The sequence below is a fragment of the Oncorhynchus tshawytscha genome, linkage group LG12 (assembly GCF_018296145.1).
Source record: "Oncorhynchus tshawytscha isolate Ot180627B linkage group LG12, Otsh_v2.0, whole genome shotgun sequence".
NCBI lineage: Eukaryota > Metazoa > Chordata > Actinopteri > Salmoniformes > Salmonidae > Oncorhynchus > Oncorhynchus tshawytscha.
The window spans coordinates 29,107,874-29,132,938 of record NC_056440.1 but is presented as its reverse complement, the minus strand read 5'-3'; the positions used below and the strand labels follow the sequence as shown (position 1 = coordinate 29,132,938).

The 25,065-nt window shown below is 45.4% G+C and overlaps 1 protein-coding gene across 3 annotated transcripts in view; it reads right to left on the bottom strand.

The window, feature by feature from the left end:
• The window catches only part of LOC112264078 (tetratricopeptide repeat protein 28-like), a 322,087-nt gene that overhangs the window by 35,344 nt on the left and 261,678 nt on the right, over positions 1–25,065 (bottom strand). For all 3 annotated transcript variants that reach the window (XM_042331570.1, XM_042331571.1, XM_042331572.1), the window contains 3 exons: positions 12,416–13,212; positions 11,672–12,216; positions 3,739–4,262 (listed from right to left, as the gene is read on the bottom strand). In XM_042331570.1, the coding sequence (XP_042187504.1) occupies positions 3,739–4,262; positions 11,672–12,216; positions 12,416–13,212 (1,866 nt within the window). The remainder of the gene's footprint in view (positions 1–3,738; positions 4,263–11,671; positions 12,217–12,415; positions 13,213–25,065) is intronic.

Sequence of the window (25,065 nt, the reverse complement as noted above, 5' to 3'; positions counted from 1 at the left end):
ATGTGAGAATACTGTTCATTGACTACAACTCGGTTTTCAAAATGATAGTGCCCTCCAAGCTCTTCAATAAGCTCAGGGCCCTGGGACTAAACCCCTCCCTGTGCAACTGGGTCCTAGATTTCCTGACGGGTCGCCCCCAGGTGGTGAGGGTAGGCAACAACATCTCCTTCTGATCCTTAACACAGTGGCCCCCATGGGGTGTGTGCTCAGCCCCATCCTATACTCCCTGTTCACCCACGACTCCAACTCTAACATCAAGTTTGCTGACGACACAACAGTGGTATGCCTTATCAGCAACAATGTCGAGACAGCCTACAGGGAGGAGGTTAGTGCCCTGGCAGAGTGGTGCAGAGAGATCCCACCCCTATCCACATTGAATCCACATCGACAGGGCCGCAGTGGAGAGGGCCAAAAGCTTCACCAAGGACCTGAAATGGTCCCACCACATCGACACCACTGTGAAAAAGGTGCAACAGCGCCTCTTCAACCTCAGGAGTCTAAAGAAATTCTGCATTGCCCCTAAGACCCTCACAAACTTCTACGGATAAACCATCGAGAGCAGTCTGTCGGGCTGCATCACCACCTGCTGCACTGCCCACAACCGCATGGCTCTCCAGAGGGTGGTGTGGTCAGCCCAACGCATCACTGGGGGCACAATGCCCGCCCTCTAAAACATCTACAGCACCCGGTGTCATAGGAAATTCAAGAAGATCATCAAGGACCTCAGCCACCCAAGCCACAGCCTGTTCACCCTGCTACCATCTAGCAGACTTAAGACAGTATAGGTGTATCAAAGCCGGGACCGAGAGACTGAAAAACAGTTTACATACTATTTTACCTACTTTATTTGTATGCACTGTATTCTAGTCATGGCTCATTCTATATAACTACTGCTGTACACAGCTTTTCTATTAATATACTGCCCATACTGTCTATTCACACCATTTAGATACATACTGTATTTATATTCCGGACTCTGACATTGTTCGTTCTGATATTGCTTGTTTTGATATTTCTGATATACAATTCAGTGTAGATAAACACTCCAGTGTAGATTTGGACTTGGGTTTTAGGTTATTGTCATACTGAAAGGTGAACTCATCTCTGTGAGTGTCACCAGTGTCTGGTGGAAAGCAGACTGAACCAGATTTCCCTCTAGAATTTTGCCTGTGCCTAGCTTCATTACATTTGTTTTTTATCATGAAAAACTCCCCAGTCCTTAACAATTACAAGCATACCCATAATGCAGCCACCACTATGCTTGAAAATATGGAGGGTGGTTACATATTTGGGATTTTACAGTGAATTGCTTTGCCACATTTTTTGCAGTATTACTTTAGTGCCTTGTTGCAAACATGATGGATGTTTAAGAATATTATTCTGTACAGTCTTCCTTCTATTCACACTGTCAATTAGGTTAGTATTGTGGAGTTACTACAATGTTGTTGATCCATCCTCAGTTTTCTCCTATCACAGCCATTAAACTCTGTAACTGTTTTAAAGTCACCATTGACCTCATGGTGAAATTCCTGAGCGGTTTCTTTCCTCTCCGACAACTGTGTTAGGAAGTATGCTTGTATCTTTGTAGTGACTGGGTATGTTGATACACCATTCAAGTTATTCATTTCACCATGTTCAAAGGGACATTCCATGTGTGCTGTTTTACCCATCTCCAATAGGTCTCCTTCTTTGCGAGGCATTGAAAAACCTCCCTGGTCTTCGTGTTTGAATGTGTGGTTGAAATTCACTGCTGGACTGAGGGACCTTACAGGTAATTGTGTGAATGTGTGGGGTACAGAGATGAGGTAGTCATAAAAAAAATCTGGTTAAACACTATTATTGCACAAAGGAGTTAGTCCATGCAACTTATTATGTGAATTGTTAAGTACATTTTTACTCCTGAACTTATTTAGACTTGGCATAACAAAGGGGTTGAATACTTATTGACTCAAGTCATTTCAGCTTTTAATTTTTAATCTATTTTTTAAATACACTTTGACATTATGGGGTATTGTGTGTAGGCCAGTGATAAAATATATCTCAATTTAATACATTTTAAATTCAGACTGTAAGATAACAAAATGTGAAAAAAGTCAAGGGGTGTGAATACTGTGTCTGAATCGCGTCCTCTCTCCATCTCCTTTCACATGCTTCCCTTTGTGTTCTCTCCCCTAACTTCTGTGTCACTCTCATGTCGTCACTCTCAGTGTGACTGTCACTATGTGTGCATTTGGTGTGCCCTGCAGGCACAGTCACATAGTGGTGCCTGAATGAGGACGTGATGGTGGCTGTGTGACTGGCTACACTATGAAGAGCAACTAGAGACCACTTTAATGGCTGCCTGACAGCTGGTGAAGAGATTCACTACAGCTCCGGGGGCCCATGCACCCTGTGACTTTACACACACACAGGCTTGCAGCAGGGCGATACACACTCCTGTATAAATACACACACAAACACAAGGCATTGTGACTGTAAAGAGAATAAAGCCTCACAAAGTGTTACCTAATTATAAATTATATGATGAAAATACTGCAGGCATTAAATCTGCTGTGTCCCACACACACACACACACACACACACACACACACACACACACACACACACACACACACACACACACACACACACACACACACACACACACACACACACACACACACACACACACACACACATTGCTGAAGTCACATGCTGTCACTATAGGCACTCGAGTGGAGCTCCTTTCCTAGGCCTCCTTCCAATTAATATTTTTCAGGATGTGAAAACAAAAAAACAAGCGTGCGGCATAAAAAAAAGAAAAAAAGGAAAACAGAAGCAAAAAAAGGTGCCAACTTTTTGGTCTGGGTAGGTTGGCTAGAAATAATTGGCTGTCAAGGATAGGAAAAGTAGTAGTGGGCTTTTTCAAAGCTGGACCAAAGAACAATACAAGGACAGAGTAGGGGACAGTAAGAGGACAGGGAAGAGATAGAGTGGCCTGCCTCCTTTGTTTCCATTAAAACCCAACAAGCATGGCTGGAACAATGTCTAGGTCACTACAAGCACCGGTGGCTTGGAGGAGAGGAGATGATCATTCTCCCTGTATACAAACAGGCTTTGGGGAGTAATGCCCTGGGTGTGCCTCTGCATAACGGCTGCTAATGGCACTGATGGCCACGCCCCCTACAGCTCTCTCAGAGTTCTGCAAGCTGCTTCTTGTCCTACCTATGACAAACAATCCCTACACTGTTATTGACATAATGACTTTTAGAGAGCCAAGGCTGCAGCTTTAATTTCGCCATCATCTGTAGAGGACAATGAAGCGTGAGAGGCAGGACTGCCAGCCACAGTGTGTGAAAAGATCCTTTGGCAGCTCATTTGAAAGGGGATATAGGTGTGAAGAATTGCAGTCTGTAAACATGCTAAATGCCTCGGCATGCAACACAGGGATGAGCTCACACACACACACACACACACACAATGGCAACTATACTCACACAAAAAAAATCCTCACACAAGCTAATAAAAAACAGACGAAAATACACAGAAAAAATTTAGCATTACAAAATATAAGCTTTAAATAAAAAATGCTGCTCTTGGTAGAATTATACTTGGCTCTACTTCAAGATAATTCATGCCTGTAAATATATATTCCATCTCCGTTGGAAGCTGTCACAGCTGTCACCATTCATGTCACTAAAGTCTACATATCTATATGAGTATCCCCCCTTCCTCCTATTCCCCAACCCCGCTGCTCACCTTCCTGCAGGTACATGACAGCCTGTGAGTAGTTCTGCAGTGCGTGGTGTGTCCTCCCTAGACTGCCGTAGGCTAGGGTCTTGGCCGCCAGGTCGTTGGTCTGAGCTGCAACACTCAGATGCTGCTCCTGGAACACCACTGCACGCTCATAGTTGCCTAGCGACTCGTAGGTGAGGCCCAGGTTGCCATAGGCTCGGCCCTGTCGGGCGGGCCTGCCCGTCTCCTCTGCGATCTCCAGGTCACTCTGGTGGCAGCGCAGGGCCGTCTCGTACTCTCCCATGGACTGGTAGACCACGCCCAGGCCACAGCTGGCGTCGCCCTCTAGTGGGCGGTCCTGGGTGTCACGGGCGATGCCTAGCTGGCGCTCCAGACAGGAGATGGCCTGTTCATAGTTCCCCAACTGGCTGTGGAGCGCCCCTAGCTCCCCATAGGCCTGGGCCTTCCCTCCACACTCCCCCAGCTCATGGGCCACCACCAGACGCTTCTCAAAACACACCAGGGACTGCTGCAGGTTACCCATCGCCCTGCAGGGGGAGACACAGAGAGGCAGGGCTTAACGAGGGAAAGTCAAACAGTAGGGGAAGGATGGAGATATGCAGGGTCAACTGGGCAGACTGGGACAGAGATGGGATATATTATATGCCTACTAGAAAGGCCCGTAATTGCCATCTGCTCCTCAATATGAACAAACTGACTCGTGCCACAGAGACTGTGTCCTCCAAGTACACTCCTCTCACAGTAACCTTGTTCCTCTCTCTGCTTATCTCCTATCAGGGGGATAGTAGAACAGCTATGATCTAATCTGCACATATGGCCACACTGTGCTATTACGGAAGAATGAGAAACACACATCACATTTGCCATTTGCCAAGCTCTGCATCGTTTCAGTGGGAATGAATATTCAGATACCCAACAAAAAGCACGGCAGATGACTCTCGAAGGACTGTGTGTGTGTGTGTGTGTGTGTGTGTGTGTGTGTGTGTGTGTGTGTGTGTGTGTGTGTAGAGGAAGAGAAAAGGGGCTGCAGGGGAATGAAGCAGGGTTGATGGGTTAATGATGCAATGGGTTGGGGGTGCTAGATAATATAATTCACCCTCCACTTGGCCTAGATTAGAGGGATGTCACATGGACGATACAGGTTCTGTCTCTGTCTGTGAATAGGCCTACACATCAATAAGACCTGCATTCAAACCCAGGTTCTGTCTCTGTCTGTGAATAGGCCTACACATCAATAAGACCTGCATTCAAACCCAGGTTCTGTCTCTGTCTGTGAATAGGCCTACACATCAATAAGACCTGCATTCAAACCCAGGTTCTGTCTCTGTCTGTGAATAGGCCTACACATCAATAAGACCTGCATTCAAACCCAGGTTCTGTCTCTGTCTGTGAATAGGCCTACACATCAATAAGACCTGCATTCAAACCCAGGTTCTGTCTCTGTCTGTGAATAGGCCTACACATCAATAAGACCTGCATTCAAACCCAGGTTCTGTCTCTGTCTGTGAATAGGCCTACACATCAATAAGACCTGCATTCAAACCCAGGTTCTGTCTCTGTCTGTGAATAGGCCTACACATCAATAAGACCTGCATTCAAACCCAGGTTCTGTCTCTGTCTGTGAATAGGCCTACACATCAATAAGACCTGCATTCAAACCCAGGTTCTGTCTCTGTCTGTGAATAGGCCTACACATCAATAAAACCCAGGTTCTGTCTCTGTCTGTGAATAGACCTGCATTCAAACCCAGGTTCTGTCTCTGTCTGTGAATAGGCCTACACATCAATAAGACCTGCATTCAAACCCAGGTTCTGTCTCTGTCTGTGAATAGGCCTACACATCAATAAGACCTGCATTCAAACCCATTCAAACCCAGGTTCTGTCTCTGTCTGTGAATAGGCCTACACATCAATAAGACCTGCATTCAAACCCAGGTTCTGTCTCTGTCTGTGAATAGGCCTACACATCAATAAGACCTGCATTCAAACCCAGGTTCTGTCTCTGTCTGTGAATAGGCCTACACATCAATAAGACCTGCATTCAAACCCAGGTTCTGTCTCTGTCTGTGAATAGGCCTACACATCAATAAGACCTGCATTCAAACCCAGGTTCTGTCTCTGTCTGTGAATAGGCCTACACATCAATAAGACCTGCATTCAAACCCAGGTTCTGTCTCTGTCTGTGAATAGGCCTACACATCAATAAGACCTGCATTCAAACCCAGGTTCTGTCTCTGTCTGTGAATAGGCCTACACATCAATAAGACCTGCATTCAAACCCAGGTTCTGTCTCTGTCTGTGAATAGGCCTACACATCAATAAGACCTGCATTCAAACCCAGGTTCTGTCTCTGTCTGTGAATAGGCCTACACATCAATAAGACCTGCATTCAAACCCAGGTTCTGTCTCTGTCTGTGAATAGGCCTACACATCAATAAGACCTGCATTCAAACCCAGGTTCTGTCTCTGTCTGTGAATAGGCCTACACATCAATAAGACCTGCATTCAAACCCAGGTTCTGTCTCTGTCTGTGAATAGGCCTACACAATAAGACCTGCATTCAAACCCAGGTTCTGTCTCTGTCTGAATAGGCCTGACATTCAAACCCAGGTTCTGTCTCTGTCCTACACATCAATAAGACCTAGGTTCTGTCTCTGTCTGTGAATAGGCCTATCAATAAGACCTGCATTCAAACCCAGGTTCTGTCTCTGTCTGTGAATAGGCCTTCAATAAGACCTCATTCAAACCCAGGTTCTGTCTCTGTCTGTGAATAGGCCTACACATCAATAAGACCTGCATTCAAACCCAGGTTCTGTCTCTGTCTGTGAATAGGCCTACACATCAATAAGACCTGCATTCAAACCCAGGTTCTGTCTCTGTCTGTGAATAGGCCTGACCTGCATTCAAACCCAGGTTCTGTCTCTGTCTGTGAATAGGCCTACACATCAATAAGACCTGCATTCAAACCCAGGTTCTGTCTCTGTCTGTGAATAGGCCTACACATCAATAAGACCTGCATTCAAACCCAGGTTCTGTCTCTGTCTGTGAATAGGCCTACACATCAATAAGACCTGCATTCAAACCCAGGTTCTGTCTCTGTCTGTGAATAGGCCTACACATCAATAAGACCTGCATTCAAACCCAGGTTCTGTCTCTGTCAATAAGACCTGCATTCAAACCCAGGTTCTGTCTCTGTCTGTGAATAGGCCTACACATCAATAAGACCTGCATTCAAACCCAGGTTCTGTCTCTGTCTGTGAATAGGCCTACACATCAATAAGACCTGCATTCAAACCCAGGTTCTGTCTCTGTCTGTGAATAGGCCTACACATCAATAAGACCTGCATTCAAACCCAGGTTCTGTCTCTGTCTGTGAATAGGCCTACCTGCATTCAAACCCAGGTCAATAAGACCTGCATTCAAACCCAGGTTCTGTCTCTGTCTGTGAATAGGCCTACACATCAATAAGACCTGCATTCAAACCCAGGTTCTGTCTCTGTCTGTGAATAGGCCTACACATCAATAAGACCTGCATTCAAACCCAGGTTCTGTCTCTGTCTGTGAATAGGCCTACACATCAATAAGACCTGCATTCAAACCCAGGTTCTGTCTCTGTCTGTGAATAGGCCTACACATCAATAAGACCTGCATTCAAACCCAGGTTCTGTCTCTGTCTGTGAATAGGCCTACACATCAATAAGACCTGCATTCAAACCCAGGTTCTGTCTCTGTCTGTGAATAGGCCTACACATCAATAAGACCTGCATTCAAACCCAGGTTCTGTCTCTGTCTGTGAATAGGCCTACACATCAATAAGACCTGCATTCAAACCCAGGTTCTGTCTCTGTCTGTGAATAGGCCTACACATCAATAAGACCTGCATTCAATAGGCCCAGACCTGCATTCAAACCCAGTTCTGTCTCTGTCTGTGAATAGGCCTACACATCAATAAGACCTGCATTCAAACCCAGGTTCTGTCTCTGTCTGTGAATAGGCCTACACATCAATAAGACCTGCATTCAAACCCAGGTTCTGTCTCTGTCTGTGAATAGGCCTACACATCAATAAGACCTGCATTCAAACCCAGGTTCTGTCTCTGTCTGTGAATAGGCCTACACATCAATAAGACCTGCATTCAAACCCAGGTTCTGTCTCTGTCTGTGAATAGGCCTACACATCAATAAGACCTGCATTCAAACCAGGTTCTGTCTCTGTCTGTGAATAGGCCTACACATCAATAAGACCTGCATTCAAACCCAGGTTCTGTCTCTGTCTGTGAATAGGCCTACACATCAATAAGACCTGCATTCAAACCCAGGTTCTGTCTCTGTCTCTGTGAATAGGTTCAATGACCTCATTCAAACCCAGGTTCTGTCTCTGTCTGTGAATAGGCCTACACATCAATAAGACCTGCATTCAAACCCAGGTTCTGTCTCTGTCTGTGAATAGGCCTTCAATAAGACCTGCATTCAAACCCAGGTTCTGTCTCTGTCTGTGAATAGGCCTACACATCAATAAGACCTGCATTCAAACCCAGGTTCTGTCTCTGTCTGTGAATAGGCCTACAAAATAAGACCTGCAGGTTCTGTCTCTGTCTGTGAATAGGCCTACACATCAATAAGACCTGCATTCAAACCCAGGTTCTGTCTCTGTCTGTGAATAGGCCTACACATCAATAAGACCTGCATTCAAACCCAGGTTCTGTCTCTGTCTGTGAATAGGCCTACACATCAATAAGACCTGCATTCAAACCCAGGTTCTGTCTCTGTCTGTGAATAGGCCTACACATCAATAAGACCTGCATTCAAACCCAGGTTCTGTCTCTGTCTGTGAATAGGCCTACACATCAATAAGACCTGCATTCAAACCCAGGTTCTGTCTCTGTCTGTGAATAGGCCTACACATCAATAAGACCTGCATTCAAACCCAGGTTCTGTCTTCTTCTGTCTCTGTGAATAGGCCTACAATAGGCCTGTCTGTGAATAGGCCTACATCAATAAGACCTGCATTCAAACCCAGGTTCTGTCTCTGTCTGTGAATAGGCCTACACATCAATAAGACCTGCATTCAAACCCAGGTTCTGTCTCTGTCTGTGAATAGGCCTACACATCAATAAGACCTGCATTCAAACCCAGGTTCTGTCTCTGTCTGTGAATAGGCTGTGAATAGGACCTACAAACATTCTGTCTCTGTCTGTGAATAAGACCTGCATTCAAACCCAGGTTCTGTCTCTGTCTGTGAATAGGCCTAAGACCTGCATTCAAACCCAGGTTCTGTCCTGTCTGTGAATAGGCCATTCTGTCTCTGTCTGTGAATAGGCCTACACATCAATAAGACCTGCATTCAAACCCAGGTTCTGTCTCTGTCTGTGAATAGGCCTACACATCAATAAGACCTGCATTCAAACCCAGGTTCTGTCTCTGTCTGTGAATAGGCCTACACATCAATAAGACCTGCATTCAAACCCAGGTTCTGTCTCTGTCTGTGAATAGGCCTACACATCAATAAGACCTGCATTCAAACCCAGGTTCTGTCTCTGTCTGTGAATAGGCCTACACATCAATAAGACCTGCATTCAAACCCAGGTTCTGTCTCTGTCTGTGAATAGGCCTACACATCAATAAGACCTGCATTCAAACCCAGGTTCTGTCTCTGTCTGTGAATAGGCCTACACATCAATAAGACCTGCATTCAAACCCAGGTTCTGTCTCTGTCTGTGAATAGGCCTACACATCAATAAGACCTGCATTCAAACCCAGGTTCTGTCTCTGTCTGTGAATAGGCCTACACATCAATAAGACCTGCATTCAAACCCAGGTTCTGTCTCTGTCTGTGAATAGGCCTACACATCAATAAGACCTGCATTCAAACCCAGGTTCTCTGTCTGTGAATAGGCCTGACCTGCATTCAAACCCAGGTTCTGTCTCTGTGAATAGGCCTACACATCAATAAGACCTGCATTCAAACCCAGGTTCTGTCTCTGTCTGTGAATAGGCCTACACATCAATAAGACCTGCATTCAAACCCAGGTTCTGTCTCTGTCTGTGAATAGGCCTACACATCAATAAGACCTGCATTCAAACCCAGGTTCTGTCTCTGTCTGTGAATAGGTTCAATAAGACCTGCATTCAAACCCAGGTTCTGTCTCTGTCTGTGAATAGGCCTACACATCAATAAGACCTGCATTCAAACCCAGGTTCTGTCTCTGTCTGTGAATAGGCCTACACATCAATAAGACCTGCATTCAAACCCAGGTTCTGTCTCTGTCTGTGAATAGGTCTACACATCAATAAGACCTGCATTCAAACCCAGGTTCTGTCTCTGTCTGTGAATAGGCCTACACATCAATAAGACCTGCATTCAAACCCAGGTTTTGTTCTCTTGAACACTCTGCACAGAAACCCTGAAAAATAGACAATTTTCACATTCACAGGCGGAGCAACAACTACCGGATGTCGCTTGAAAAGGACCATTAAAAGAATAAAAGGCTTTAGCTTAATTAATGTTCTCTTTTAAAGAGAGCTGGTTCACTAAAGGCTATGGGAGAGAGAGAGAGAGAGAGAGAGATAGGAAGTGAGGAAGGTAGGAGTCTGATGTACATTCTTCACCTCTCAGCTCATGCATGGCTAATGCAGGGTTCTGTCTGATTGTTATGGTGGCATGTTGATGATGCACAATAAGGTGACAAATCATCTCTGAAATGAGGATTCCATTGCTGCTGCCGTGTTTTGTTTCACACCGTATTCTCACAGGATGTTATCAGCTCTCAGACACACACAGGGGAGAGAGAAAGAGAAGAAAAGAGACAGAATGTAAAAGGTTGTCTTGAATTAGCTGCAGTTCCCCCGGTTTCAGACGTCTGTCAGCCAAAGCCTCTTTGCATACCGATCAGCTGGGGGCCAGTAGGCTCAGTGCTGAAGCAGCCAGCACCAGCCTCACTGAGCCTCCCGATCCACAACACCGACCGTCGGGGTGTCTCTAAACTAGGGTGGTCCTGGAAATGCAAGCGCCAACACAAGCAGGAAAACAGCAGCGGGCACAAAAAGAAAAAAGATTATGCAAAGCAGGATTACTATGATTATTAGTAATACCCAGTCAAAGCAAATGATCTGTCACCGCAACAACCAGAGGAAATTGATATCGGCAACTTATTCAAAGGCAGAATGGCTTTCTGCTCGCAACGGTAGCTTAGGAGTGTATTTGAAATATGACGCCTTGCTTTTAAATGTTATTCAAATGAGAAAAATGCTAATTAAAGTTCTATATATACTTTCATCAGCAGTACTCTTCTTCTATGATTAAGATATTAGCTGTTCATAACAGGCAGTAAGAGATTTCATGGTTTTAGAGTGCTTTCATCCAACCACAGATTTCCCACCAGAGCTAGAGCAGGGTTTTTGTGCTGCAGAGACACCATGTATTCCCAAGCCAATCCTTTAGTGACACTTTAGTCCAATCACTACTTCAAGAAGAGGTCATTTGGACAGATGGCACAGCTTACCTAGAACACTATCTAAGTAACTCATTCAGTTAAAAAACAGGAGTCACTACAGGGCAGGGGTGCTCAACTACTATTTGAGAAGGTTCGGTCACACAAATGTCCTGGGTGGCAAAGGTCAGGATGGATATGTTCTTTATTGGCGTAGTAACAAACCTCCACGGATGCAACCCCAAACTGTCCACACCCCTCTTGTTGGCAGAAAGAAAAGTTTTAAAGCGTATTCCTGCAATTCTACACATTTTGCCATGTTTTATGTGTGTTCATATGATACCTGAGTGACAAAACAAAATCAATGAGGCCCCCCATGGGCACATAATCTAAATAAGCATAACTGACCTACTTAGTGACCTGATAGGGAGCTATAACCAATCATGTTACAGGTTTCTAAGGATGTCTAGTGTGTGTAGAGGAAGGGCTACTGAGAGATGTCACTGACCTGTGTCCATTCCCCAGGCCTCGGTAGGCCTTCTCCTGGTCCTGCATCCGGTTAAGGCTCTGGGCCACAGACAGGTACTGGTCATAGTATTTAATGGCCTCTTCAAAGTCCCCTAGGGCCTCGTAACAGTCTCCGAGGTTACCATAGGCCCTACCCCGGTCCAGCACGGCCTCGTTGCCACTCAGCTGCTGGAGGGTGGCCAGCTGCTGTTCCAGGTAGCCTATAGCCTCCTCCATCACCCCTACATTCATCTTGGTGATGCCCATGTTGCCATAGACCTGGGCCTCTACCCCGGGGTCCTTCAGTCTGCGGCCCAGCTCTAGCTGCTCCTCGTAGCTCTTGAAGGCCATGGCGTACTTCCCCAGAGCCATGTAGACGGCTGCCAGGTGGCCGTGGGCTTTACACTCCCCAGGCACATCGCCCAGCTCCTGGTACACCTCCAGCTCCTGGGTGTGGTAGCCCAGAGCCTTGTCGTACTTCTGCACCAGTCTGTAGGTGGCACCCAGGGCCGCGTAGGCACACGCCTCCATCCTGCGCTCCTTCACCTGAAACAAAGCACAGATAGGATTTCAGTGCATCAGCAAATATTCAACATCAACATCCTTACATAAACAGCCTGCCTTGCAAAATCAATGGAGTGCTGACTTACAGTATATAACGTTAATCTCTCTTACCGTATGCAGACAAAGTTGAGACCTTTCCTGTGACTATGACAGATTAAAAACAGGAGCCAAAGAATCTCACCTGGTGAGCTAGGGCCAGCTGCTGCTCATAGAATTGGATAGCCCCAGTCACGTCCTTCTTGCAGACAAAGATGTCCCCCAGGTTGCCCAGGGCTCTGAAGCGGGCCTGTGCATTATTAAGAGACTGGGCTAGAGAGAGCAGGTACTTCTGACACTCCTCTGCCTTGGTGAAGTCACCCAGAGCCTTGAAGGCCAGTCCCAGGTTACAGTAGGCCTTGGCCTGGCTCAGCTTGTCATGTAGGTCCTTAGCCAGAGCCAGGTCCTGCTCATAGTACTTGACAGCGTCCTGATAGCTTCCCAGGCAGTAGTGGGCGTAGCCCAAGTTGTGGCAGACTTTCCCCTCACTCTCCATGTCCTGGAGGTCAGGGGACAAGCGGAGGTACTGCTCGTAGTAGGGCACGGCTTGGGGGAACTCTCCCCGGGAGCAGTGGAAGTTTCCCAGATTGCCGAGGGCGCGAGCCTCGCTCTGGACGTCTCGCAGCTCACGGGCGATATTGAGATGGTTCTGGTAGTGCTGCAGGGCACGATCGTGGGCCCCCAGGGCCTGGTAGGCCACGGCCAGGTTACCATGGGTAGAGGCCTGTGAGGCCCGGTCATTGACCTCCATGGAGATCTGTAGCTCCTGGCGGTGATAGCGTACGGCCTGGTCAAAGGCCCCCAGCGCGTTGTAGGCATTGCCCATGTTACCATAGGCCCGACCCTGGGCAGCATAGTCACTGAGCTCCTGGGTGATGGAGAGGTGGGTTTTGTGGAGTTTAAGTGCAGTCTCATAGTCTCCTTTCATCTGGTGGATAATGCCTGTGGTTTATGGAAAGGAGAGGAGAGGGAGGTGAGTTCACTTTGAGTGCCTCATCAGACAGCCACACTATGTAGAAAGCAAGTAATTCGAAAGTTCAAAATTGCTCTCTGCTGAGCCAGCTCAAACAGCAAACATTACACGTAAAAAATATGCTCATTAAAATGGAGCACATTCACACAGCTTTATAATTACATCAAAATGGAATCATTCGATTTTTTTAACTGTCCTTCATGATTGTGTCTTGGAAGAAAATAAGCAAAACCAACAACTTTTCCACTGGGACTGAAACAACAGAGAGAGAAAGAGAGCGGGCAGAGCCGATCGAAAGCTGAGCAAACAACTTCTAAAAAATGAGATGAATGTAGAGAACCAATCAATAACTTAGGACTCTGTTGCATTGAGCATTTTATCTGTTAGAAATATGATCCTCCTGAAAACAAAAGTTTTGCCCTGCAGCCAGCATGCATGTCCACACACAGCAGAGTGTCTATCTATCTACCTTCCTTTCCTCTGAGACACACTGGGCTTTGAGTCCCTCTGACTGTTGTCACCCGGCTTTCCATAAACTTATAATTAAACTCCTAATATCAGAGCGCTGTGGCTCCCTGGAGCGGGGGAACAGAGGAAGAGAGTAGGGGATGGCCGCAGGCTGATGGACGGAGCCAGAGCTGGGGAGGACAGCCCGCCGCAGGGCTAATGATCACTCACCATAGAGAGCGAGAGGAACATATGGAGGGGCCTGGCGTGGCGTCATGGCGGAGCAGCCATTCATTTAACAGGCCTGGCTAACTGTGTCTCTTCTACATCAGCATCAGTGTGGGATAATGGGCCTGGGAGATGAGAGAAACCAGCCCCAACCCGTCGCACCACTCAGAGGGCACTGGGATGGGGACTGGGCCAGCCTGGGCTGGGGTGTGTGGGAAACAGGGAGGACAGGAGAGGGAGGCATTTATGGGTTGTGGTGAGAACTTGATGGTGCCATTGGGATTAGCTACCACCATGTGTGTGACTGTTTTCTGACTTTTCCCTACCAGAACTTTCCACAGTACTGGTGCACGCAGTGGCTAAGTAAACAGAAGGATACAAACTAAACAGCCAACTTAACAGACCCAAAATGATATGACTTCTGTAGCTGTAGATGTGGAGGCATGGCCATTAGAGTTGCCTGTTCAGTTAAAAGCCTTGTATTAGACCTTTGAGATGCCTGACCAGCAGCCCTGCCATTCTGTTGGTCTCTCGTTCGCACTTATACAGTTTCACGATTCTCTAACACAGACCTTTTTCTTGGCTGCCAGATTTGGAGGAATAGAAGAGGAGTGGTTTAAATTAAGCTGTGATAAAAAAAGGGCTTTTTAAATTAATTTGATTGATTGATTGATTCTAAATACAAGTTCAGGTGAAAGAAGAGGTAAATATTTGATTTGTTTGTAAATACAGGTATCGAGGAAAGGGGATTAACCACACAAGGTACATTGGATGGCAGCATAAAAATAACCTTTGAATAGGTTTTCTTTGATTTGCATAGCCCATAGATAGTGGCGTAAATAACCCCAATCCATAGATGGGCTCACTTTTATGATGATTCGCACATAGTTCCCTCACAGTTTTACAGTGGAAAGGAAACCCCTCCGATGAGGTGGATCAGTAGCTCAGTATTTGTTCATCTATGTGGTTCTGTCTTCAGGTTAAAGTGTCATAGTCTTACCTGGCCCAGTAATCATCAGGTCATCACCTGAAGGAATTAATATGCTAAGAATTCTCCAGAAAAACAAAACAAGAGACAGGGCAATGCCTGGTACAGATACCATATGGATTATTAACATACAGTATATAGAATTGATAAACTGCTACTAACTCTATTATTATGACAAATGGTATAGGCATTATAGGCTTTTGACATTTGAGGTTACAGTAGACTGACATTGGCACCTCACATATCATGGACAGAGCCCAGCCCAGCCCAGCCCGGCCCAGCCCAGCCCAGCCCAGCCCCCAGCCCGGCCCAGCCCAGCCCGGCCCGGCCCAGCCCAGCCCAGCCCAGCCCGGCCCGGCCCAGCCCAGCCCAGCCCGGCCCAGCCCAGCCCGCCCAGCCCAGCCCAGCCCAGCCCAGCCCAGCCCGGCCCGGCCCAGCCCAGCCCAGCCCGGGCTCAGAGCATGTTAACATTCACGGCAGGCTGGTCGGAGGAGCAATGACAACCTTTTCCCTCTTCAAAGTCATTGCCAAGATTATGCCCTCCCTTTGGAGCTTATCCCACAGAGGGTATAATGCCTATTGATGTATCACCAGCAAACATGGCCCCAGGCCTCCCCTGAGTCCCCTGCTGGAGGCTAAAATTGGAGCTGGAGCTGGGGCTTGAAGGCTGGGGAGAAAGACTGGAGTTGGAGCAGGAAGAGATGAGGACCATGGACTAGGGCTTGTCCTAAGGCTGTGCCCGGGGCCAGACAAGGGGTCATAAAACAATCTCTGCCTCTTCCACATTGTAAGAGGATTACAAGAACCCCTGGGTCCCTGTATGATAGTAAATAATAGCATGTTCTGCGCCTCAGGTGGAAAATGGTGTTGGTACACAAACCAGATGGAGATGAAGGAGATGGTTGGACAGCTGGATAAGAAATTGGAAATGATAGATACACTGATTTCAAATGACCCCACCAAGAAGTTATTCTTAGAGAAAGGAGAGAATGACTTCTGTTGATCCTTGTTATGCCCATGCGATTCACTTCGACTGCATGATAAGCATTTCTCTCAGACTGCACACTAAGCTTTGTTATGTTACATATATTGCCTATAGCCCAGAGGTTATTTGAGTCTGCAGCTCCATTATTCCCATCTGCACAGTGAGCACTTGAGACAATGACTGCGAAAAAGAGGGATCAAACAACAAGGAAAATATCCCTCCACACGTACACAAAATATCCCTCCACACATACACAGACCTACTGTATCCAATTCACCACCACTCCGTATCTAAATACATTAAAAGGGGGCGATGCGTTGTCACTTTGCATTACACAGGCGCTCAGTGTGAGAGGGAGATGCTGCAGTGATGACTCTGAGGCTTGGTGTCGTGCTCTGAGTAAATCACTGTGTCATTCTGTGCTGTGTGTGGACAGAGGCTGTTGTGGTCTGCTACACTGTGGAGCATTCTGCCAGCTGCTGCCTCTCTCTCTGCTGCTCTGTCCAGCTAAGAGGATTTCCACATCAATGGAGTCTCTGCCACTGTGCCGGGTTGATACCAGGGATAGAAGGAAGATGGCCAATCACCAAGCAGCCCTCAGCCCTGGCCTAGAATCCAAATTCTAGCTCACCTTCCATTTATGTCAGTTTGTTAACACAAGGGCTTGAAGAATGAATACAAAGCAACATATTCAATTGCTATATAAAAATCAATGGTCTAGAAAATTGCAGGACTAGCAGATGCATACTTGCTTTCTAGACCAGTGTATCCAAACCCTGGTCCTCCAGTACCCTCAACAGTCCACATTTTTATTATAGCCCTGGACAAACACACCTCATTCAGCTCATTGAGGGCTTGATGATTGAAAACTGAGACAATGTGTGTTTAACAGTTTGATTGGTTTCCACATTGAACTTGCGGTGTGTAGTGGTTGTGTTTTCAGTTTACTGGCTTGATGCTTGGTCCAGAGTGGATAGATAGTGTGGAATCAAGTGGAATCAGGTGCGCTTGTCTAGGGTAACAATAAAAATGTGGACTGTTGGGGGCACTGGAGACCAGGGTTGGAAAATACTGGACATCTAGATATTATACATGACTGGGTGTGGTGTGTGGAGACCTGTGGGGGGCGGTAGAGAGCTGGGGGAGAGGAGGCAGGCAGGGCCCTGATTGGGGGTGAGGTGTAGTGGGGTAGGGGTCTGAGTCTGGGTCTGGACTTAGGTACCAAATCCTCCCTCAAAAAACACACGTCTCTCACAGCCTGACAGACACGCTGAGAGAGACAGGAAGATGGAAGATAAAAAGAAAGGGGGATGGATAGATGGATGTGTGCTGAGTGGGAGGCCTGCCAACACAAGCACACACAGACAGGCCGCTGCACCTTCCACCCCTCCGCCTGCCTGCCTGCGGGCCCAGCTGGGCTGGCTTCCTCTCTGCTTTCTCCAGCTGACCCGTCATTATCCTGCAGCCCAGGCCCACTGTCACGGCTATCCCTGCTAACCCACAGCCAAACCGCTGTTACTTCTGGATCTATAATAGCTCTGGATAGTTAGGTAGCTTATGTTAATGTCCAGTGTGTTGAGCAAGACACTTTGGCTTCCGTTTTGTAAAGAGATAAAATGCCGTTGAGGTTTGGGCTGAGGAAGAGGCTGTACATTTACTAAATGCAAAGGGAAGTGTTTACTGTTTGAGTTAATGGTGACACGGTAAATGCCTTCATAAGAAATGCATACGGCACATACCTATGCGTGGACGGTGGAAATGTGGGAGAATGTTTGAGCGGGCTTCCAGTCCAGTATTTGGCATGGTCCTCCGTCATCAGACTGGGCTGAAGGGGGCCAAGGAGAGGGGGAACTAACTGCTGCTTTTCCATGAACATGAATGCGGGCCAAGCAGCACAGATCTGCTACACTAGGAAGTCTCCAGGAGAAGAGAACAAGACTGGCATCCAATGTAATCACCTCAAACCCCCCTCCCCTCCTTCCACACACAGTATAGTATCTAGGCTTTCCATTCATGTCCTTCCTGTCTGTGTGTCCTGAACCAGGACCATAGCAGGTCGTATTTACCTGTTGTTCCCTAACAGACTACCTCCAGATTGGCCCGAGATAAATGCACCTTCTATGATTTGGTTTCCCTCGCTCCCTGTCTCCTTCCCCGTAGCATTCTTTCATTCACTCTGACTGTTCCATTAGGCTGGATAAATTCCTCTGTAAATCCAGCCGCTGCCCTCCCGCCTTACAAAAAGACTAGGGTGTTTCCAACGACAACCAACCTGAGAGCTCTCCTTCTCCGACTGCCTCAGTCTGCTCCAGGACACATGGCTGTGTTCCTGTAGTGAGCCATATATCCAATCCCCTGCACCCCCCCCCTCCCCCCTCCTGAATCTCTCCTGCCCCAGTGACAAGATCCAGAATAGCGTTCTTCTGTTAGGCTCTGCTGTTGTTCGGTTGTGTTTCCTGTTTGATTTGAATGTGGCTCAGCATTAAGAGGTCCTCTGGGAAACAGGATGAAAACAAGTGATTGCTTAATTAAAACTCGTACCTCCCGCCCTGTTAATTTATGGAGTCGCCATTTCAAATGACTTTCTGAGATGCAAGAAAAAACAATGACCAGTTGGTTAGAAAATGATAGAGGGGAGGAGGGAGAGGTAGGAGATAAGGGGGTAACAACAACTTCCAAACAAACTTGTTAAAAACCTCTTTGAAGTGAATTGCAGGGGAAAATAATATAATTTATATTCTGTTTCATGAATAACAGAAATGTGAGCTAAATGCGAAAGCCACCACTCGAGTCCTCTTCGAGATATTAAAACTTGCTGACTAGGGGGTAGGTTAGCCGGTTAATGAATAATAAATGGAGGCTGGAATGCAACATTTTCATATCCTTTATAGGTCAGCGTGCACTGAGCCAAGGCTCCTGTCACCGCTGGGCATCAGTGAGCCTACCAGCCTCAGTAATAAACATGTTGCCATCCCTATGCTGAGCGGAGCGGAGTGCTAGCTGGCTACATGTTACCTCTAAGCCATGACAGGGGCCGCTCCACCCTCTCCACATCAACATAGATCATTAAAGAAGAGCTGAGAGAGGGGAATAAAAGGTCCGTGATGAAACACTTTCTCTCTCTCAACATGTTCTCTCCCCCTCGTAATACGACACTGTCATTCTTTTCCCTTTTCTCTTAAGCTTGTTAATCGTACAAGCTTGATCATGTCCTCGTTATGTAGTTTTTTCACTCGGGGCCTCCCTTCTAGCATTGGGGAACATTCTAAACCTAACCCCCCCCCCCAGGTTTAAAGCTTATTTCCTGCAATTCTATACATTTTGTCATGTCTAATGTCTATTCATGTGATATTTGAGTGACACAATAATTACAACCATATATATGGGCTAAAAAACCTAAATAACATGGGCTAGTTGATCTGGACATTTCTGACAAGTTATAAATAGCTCTCTAAGTATACAATGACAAACATGACAAGAGCAACTGATGATGCACTACCCAATATCGCCCCACAATTTGGGAACTACTGGTGTAGAACATATTGTATCTCTGCATGGTGGTACTTCAAAGCAAGCGGACTGTACAGTAGGCTACAGTATGTCAAGTTGGCTACAGTATGTGGGAGAATGACTAGGCAACAACAACATTCCCCCCTTTACCATCAACACAAACAACAACAACAACAACAATGGTGTAATTAGAGAAATTATGCTTTTCATGCCCACTTCATTCTCTGTTATCTTCATTATTCAGCTCTTGGAGAATCAGCTATTAGGTAATTAAGTGATTCATCTATTCAGTTTCAATTACTGGGAGCCTGACAGCCTCAGATTACAATCACTACGGGAGGGAGAGGGAGAGAGAGAGAGTGTGTGAGAGAGAGAGAGAGTGTGAGAGAGAGAGAGAGAGAGAGACAGACAGACAGAGACAGAGAGAGAGAGTGAGAGAGAGACAGACAGACAGACAGACAGACAGACAGACAGACAGACAGACAGACAGACAGACAGACAGACAGACAGACAGACAGACAGACAGACAGACAGACAGAGAGAGAGAGAGAGAGAGTGAGAGAGAGAGAGAGAGAGAGAGCACCATCAAGCAGAGCAAATGAAAAGAAGGAGAGAGAAAAAAAGACAAGGAAAGAGAGCAAAGGAGAAACAAGAGGTAGAGACAGGAGGGCACCTTCCACACAATCACCTAGCAGTCCCCTGGGCCTCCTTCCCAGCCATCACCATGAAGAACTGCAGCTTTTCCCTGGCAATACAGAGCAACAGGCCCACTCTTCTCCTCCTCCCATTCATTTCCCCCCATTTATTTTATGGTTTTGTCACCAGCTATGGGTCTTTGACACTACATCAAATACTGTAATTATTGTGCCAAGGAATTTGAAGTATTGTTGCGGTTGATGTATGCTTGCTGGTACTGGTGAGACTAAAGATTATCCTGATACCGAGCTAGCTGAAGGAGAGATAAACCCACGATTAGCTTCCTGTTTGACATACAATGTTAAAGGGATACTTTGGGAATTTGGCAATGAAGCCCTTTATCTTCTTCCCCAGAGTAATTTTATGTCTGCATCCAGTGTGAAGGAAGTTAGAGGTAGTTTTGCGAGCCAATGCTGACTAGCGCAATGACTGGAAATCTATGGAATCCCTTAACATGCTAGCAGTTACCATAGACTTCCAGTCATTGCGCTAACGCTAGTTAGCAATTGTGCTATCACTAGTTAGAAACTTCCTTCAAACTGCACACAGAGACATAAAAAAGGTATTGACAAGTCCATCTGACACTGTCAAAATCCTGAAGTATCCATTTAGTGCTTCACATTGGAAGAGAGGTTTGGATCTCTCTTTCCTATCGGTCATTTCAAACAGCTCTTACACTAAAAGGGCATTATCATAATTTTACAATTTCAAAGTATTATTCCAAACTCATGTCTGGAAATATATATAAAACCCTGGAAAATCACATTTTTGATTGCACTGGGCCTTTAAGGGTGGACTACGGTGCACTAGCTCAGCAATGCACTGCCCCCTATTACAGGATTCAAATGTAGCATCATAAACTGTAATCGCTAGAGGCCCTGTTTTATGACCACAAGTAATCAGGATACCTTTCTGAATAAATATAGATGGGACCTAAGTGATTACAGCACTGGTTGGGTGTTATGCTGGTCAAAGGCGAGCAGCGTCAATTTATGTTTGGTTGATTAACCTTGGTCCCTGCTTCCACGCTCTCTCTTCTGAGGATTAGGAACAAGTCATCCTGGAGCACCATTATGTCTCTTAGTTGTCCATTAGAGTCAGCTTTACAACTGTCTAGATGGCAGTCATAAGTCATCCCACCAACGTATATTATAACGACTGGACTCAAATACAGCTGAATGGGCTACAGATGTCGGATCTTAATGATCCTGCAGCAGGAGTATTTTAACTAATATTGAATATTTATCATCACTGCCAGGGGGCAGCTGGAAGCGATGTTTGTAGGCTATACAATGCAGTACCATACCTACCATACAGATTCTGTTCCAACAGCCCCAGACCCAACCTAATGGAATGGCCCCACCCCATGGCCCATCTGGCAATTTGTAAAATGTATACCAGTTCAATGGTGGTCCCTACAGCATGGCAAAAAAGGGGCAGGGCCGCGGGGCATGTTTCTTAACTTCTTGGAGACAGGGGGCAGTATTTTCACGTCCGGATGAAATGCATGCCCAAATTCAACTGCCTGCTACTCATCCCCAGAAGGTAAGATATGCATATTACTAGTCGATTTGGATAGAAAACACTCGGAAGTTTCTAAAACTGTTTGAATAATGTCTGAGTATAACAGAACTTATGTAGCAGGCGAAACCCAGAGGAAAAACCATTCAGATTTTTTTTGTTTTTTTGAGGTCACTCTCTTTTCAATGAGGTTTCATTGGGAATCCAGATTTCTAAGGGACCTTCTTGCTGTTCCTATCGCTTCCACTGGATGTCAACAGTCTTTAGAAATTGGTTGAGGTTATTCCTTTGTGTAATGAAGAAGTACGGCCATCTTGACCTGAAGTCAAATCAAATCAAATGTATTTATATAGCCCTTCATACATCAGCTGATATCTCAAAGTGCTGTACAGAAACCCAGCCTAAAACCCCAAACAGCAAGCAATGCAGGTGTAGAAGCACGGTGGCTAGGAAAAACTCCCTAGAAAGGAAGTGTACTGTTAGATAGAGGCGCGTGACCAGAAAATATGCTACAGTTTGTTTTCTTCCTGTATTGAACACAGATCATCCCGTCTTCAATTTTATCAATTATCTACGTTAAAAAATACCTAAAGTTGTATTACAAAAGTAGTTTGAATGTTTTGGCAAAGTTTACAAGTAACTTTTGAGATATTTTGTAGTCACATTGTGCAAGTTGGAACCAGTGTTTTTCTGGATCAAACGCGTATAAATGGACATTTTGGATACATATTGACGGAATTAATCGAACAAAAGGACCATTTGTGATGTTTATGGGACATATTGGAGTGCCAACAAAAGAAGCTCGTCAAAAGTAAGGCATGAATTATATTTTTATTTCTGAGTTTTGTGTCGCGCCTGCAGGGTTGAAATATGGTTTCTCTCTTTGTTTACGGAGGTGTTATTCTCAGATAATAACATTGTTTGCTTTCGCCGAAAAGCCTTTTTGAAATCTGACATGTTGGCTGGATTCACAACAAGTGTAGCTTTAATTTGCTATCTTGCATGTGTGATTTAATGAAAGTTAGATTTTTATAGTAATTTATTTGAATTTGGCGCTCTGCATTTTCTCTGGCTTCTGGCCACGCTAGCGTCCCACATATCCCAGAGAGGTTAAATATAGGATGGCATCTGTGATTTGGTTATGCATACTGTAGGCCTATAATGTGGACTGGAATTATGCACTTCTTTCAAACCATGAAGCTGGGAGAGATGATGGTTCATTGATGATGGTTCATTGACGATGGTTCATTGATTTGTGCAGGACAGTGATTTAATAGGATAATCGGTGTACCAGGCCAAATGAAATAGATGAATGGGGCTGTCAACTCTTTGAGAATTCTTTACACATATGAATTTCTATCTGTAACTGCTGGCATGTGTGGTGTGCATTAGACCGTTTATTTTGTCCACCCCTTGCATTTTGGAACATTTGCGTGTATTACCATGTGCCCGTTGCTGCGCTTATACTGTGAAGAAATAATGGATTATTACAATTTTAAACAAAACGTTCTGATCTAGTCCATCTGTCTTGTTGTGTTTATAGGCTATGCAGGCTATTTTTAGACTGCAGGTCCACTGGGCATTAGTTCAAGTAGCCTATTTAGGCTATGTGCAGGCTACAGCGCGACTCGTGTGCATTCTTCTGTGGATAACAAACATGTACATATTTGTAGGGGGTAGATGTATTTTTCATTAGGTAACACTACATTTGGATAGTCAATCTATAGTTGCTCTACAGACTATTAGTAACATTTCAACTAACTATCTACTAAACATAACCCTATCTCTAACCTTACCCTAACCCTTATTCTAAAATTAAACCTAAACACTTATCCTAAACCTAACCCTCTAACCTTACACTAACCTTTATTCTAAACCTAACCCTCTAACCTTACCCTAACCCTTATTCTAAACCTAAACCTAACTCTAGCTCTAACCTTACCCTAACCCTTATTCTAAACCTAAACCTAACTCTCTAACCTTACCCTAAACCTTATTCTAAACCTAACCCTAACTCTCTAACCTTACCCTAACCCTTATTCTAAACCTAACTCTAGCTCTAACCTTACCCTACGCCTTATTCTAAACCTAACCCTAACTCTCTAACCTTACCCTAACCCTTATTCTAAACCTAACTCTAGCTCTAACCTTACCCTACGCCTTATTCTAAACCTAACCCTAACTCTCTAACCTTACCCTAACCCTTATTAGAAACCTAACCCTAACTCTCTAACCTTACCCTAACCCTTATTCTAAACCTAACCCTAACTCTCTAACCTTACCCTAACCCTTATTCAAAACCTAACCCTAACTGTAAACTTAGCAAGCAGTTGATTATCAACAGATAATTTGTTGATAGTATGATAATCTGGACTATCCAAATAAAGTGTGACCATTGTTTTATTACATGTTCAAGGCAAGCAATAGGCAGAATAAATGAGTGGTTGCCTCAGTGCCTGTCTGGTCCAGCAGTTACACCCGCTAACCCCGGCATACATACAATATGCCAGTTGGCATCGGTTCGAATCCGGCCCTTTGACTCATTCTTCACCCTTTTTTCAACACTGTTATCTCTCGAAAGCAACAGAAATTACGAAAGAAGTGGGACTGCCCCACTCCTTAAAAAATACCTGTAAGAAAGAATAATAATAGGCAGGTATAATGATAATACAGTAGGATGACGATACAAGCTAGGTCTAATAATATGCCATTTAGCAGTGGTTGGATTTTAACATTAACACATGGATGTGGCAAATTGCCCGATTCTTGAACGATAATAATGACCAAATCATTGTGGCATGATGAAAGAGACAGGGTTGGAGCTGGGGAGTGGGGATGGTCAAATCAAATCAAAGGTTATTTGTCACACGTGCCAAATTCAACAGGTGTAGACTTTACAGTGAAATGCTTACTTATGAGCCCTTTCCCAACAATACAGAATTTAAAAGTAAGAAAAATGCACCATTTTGTTAATGAATAGTAACACAATAAAATAACAAGACTATATACAAGGACTACCGGTAACGAGTCAATGTGCAGGGGTACTAGGTAGTTGAGGTAGTTGAGGTAATATGTACATGTAAGTAGGGGTAAAAGTGACTAGGCAATCAGGATAGATAATAAACAGAGTAGCAGCAGCATATGTGAAGATTGTGAAAGAGTGTGAAAGTGTGTCTATGTATGAGTGTGTGTGTGTGTGTCTGTGTGTGTGTGTGTGTGCGTATGTAGTGTGTGTATGTGAGTGTTGGAGTGTCAGCGTAGTATGTGTGAGTGTGTGTAGGTAGAGTTCAGTGAGTGTGTAGGTAGAGTTCAGTGAGTGTGTAGGTAGAGTTCAGTGAGTGTGTAGGTAGAGTTCAGTGAGTGTGTAGGTAGAGTTCAGTGAGTGTGTAGGTAGAGTTCAGTGAGTGTGTAGGTAGAGTTCCGTGAGTGTGTAGGTAGAGTTCAGTG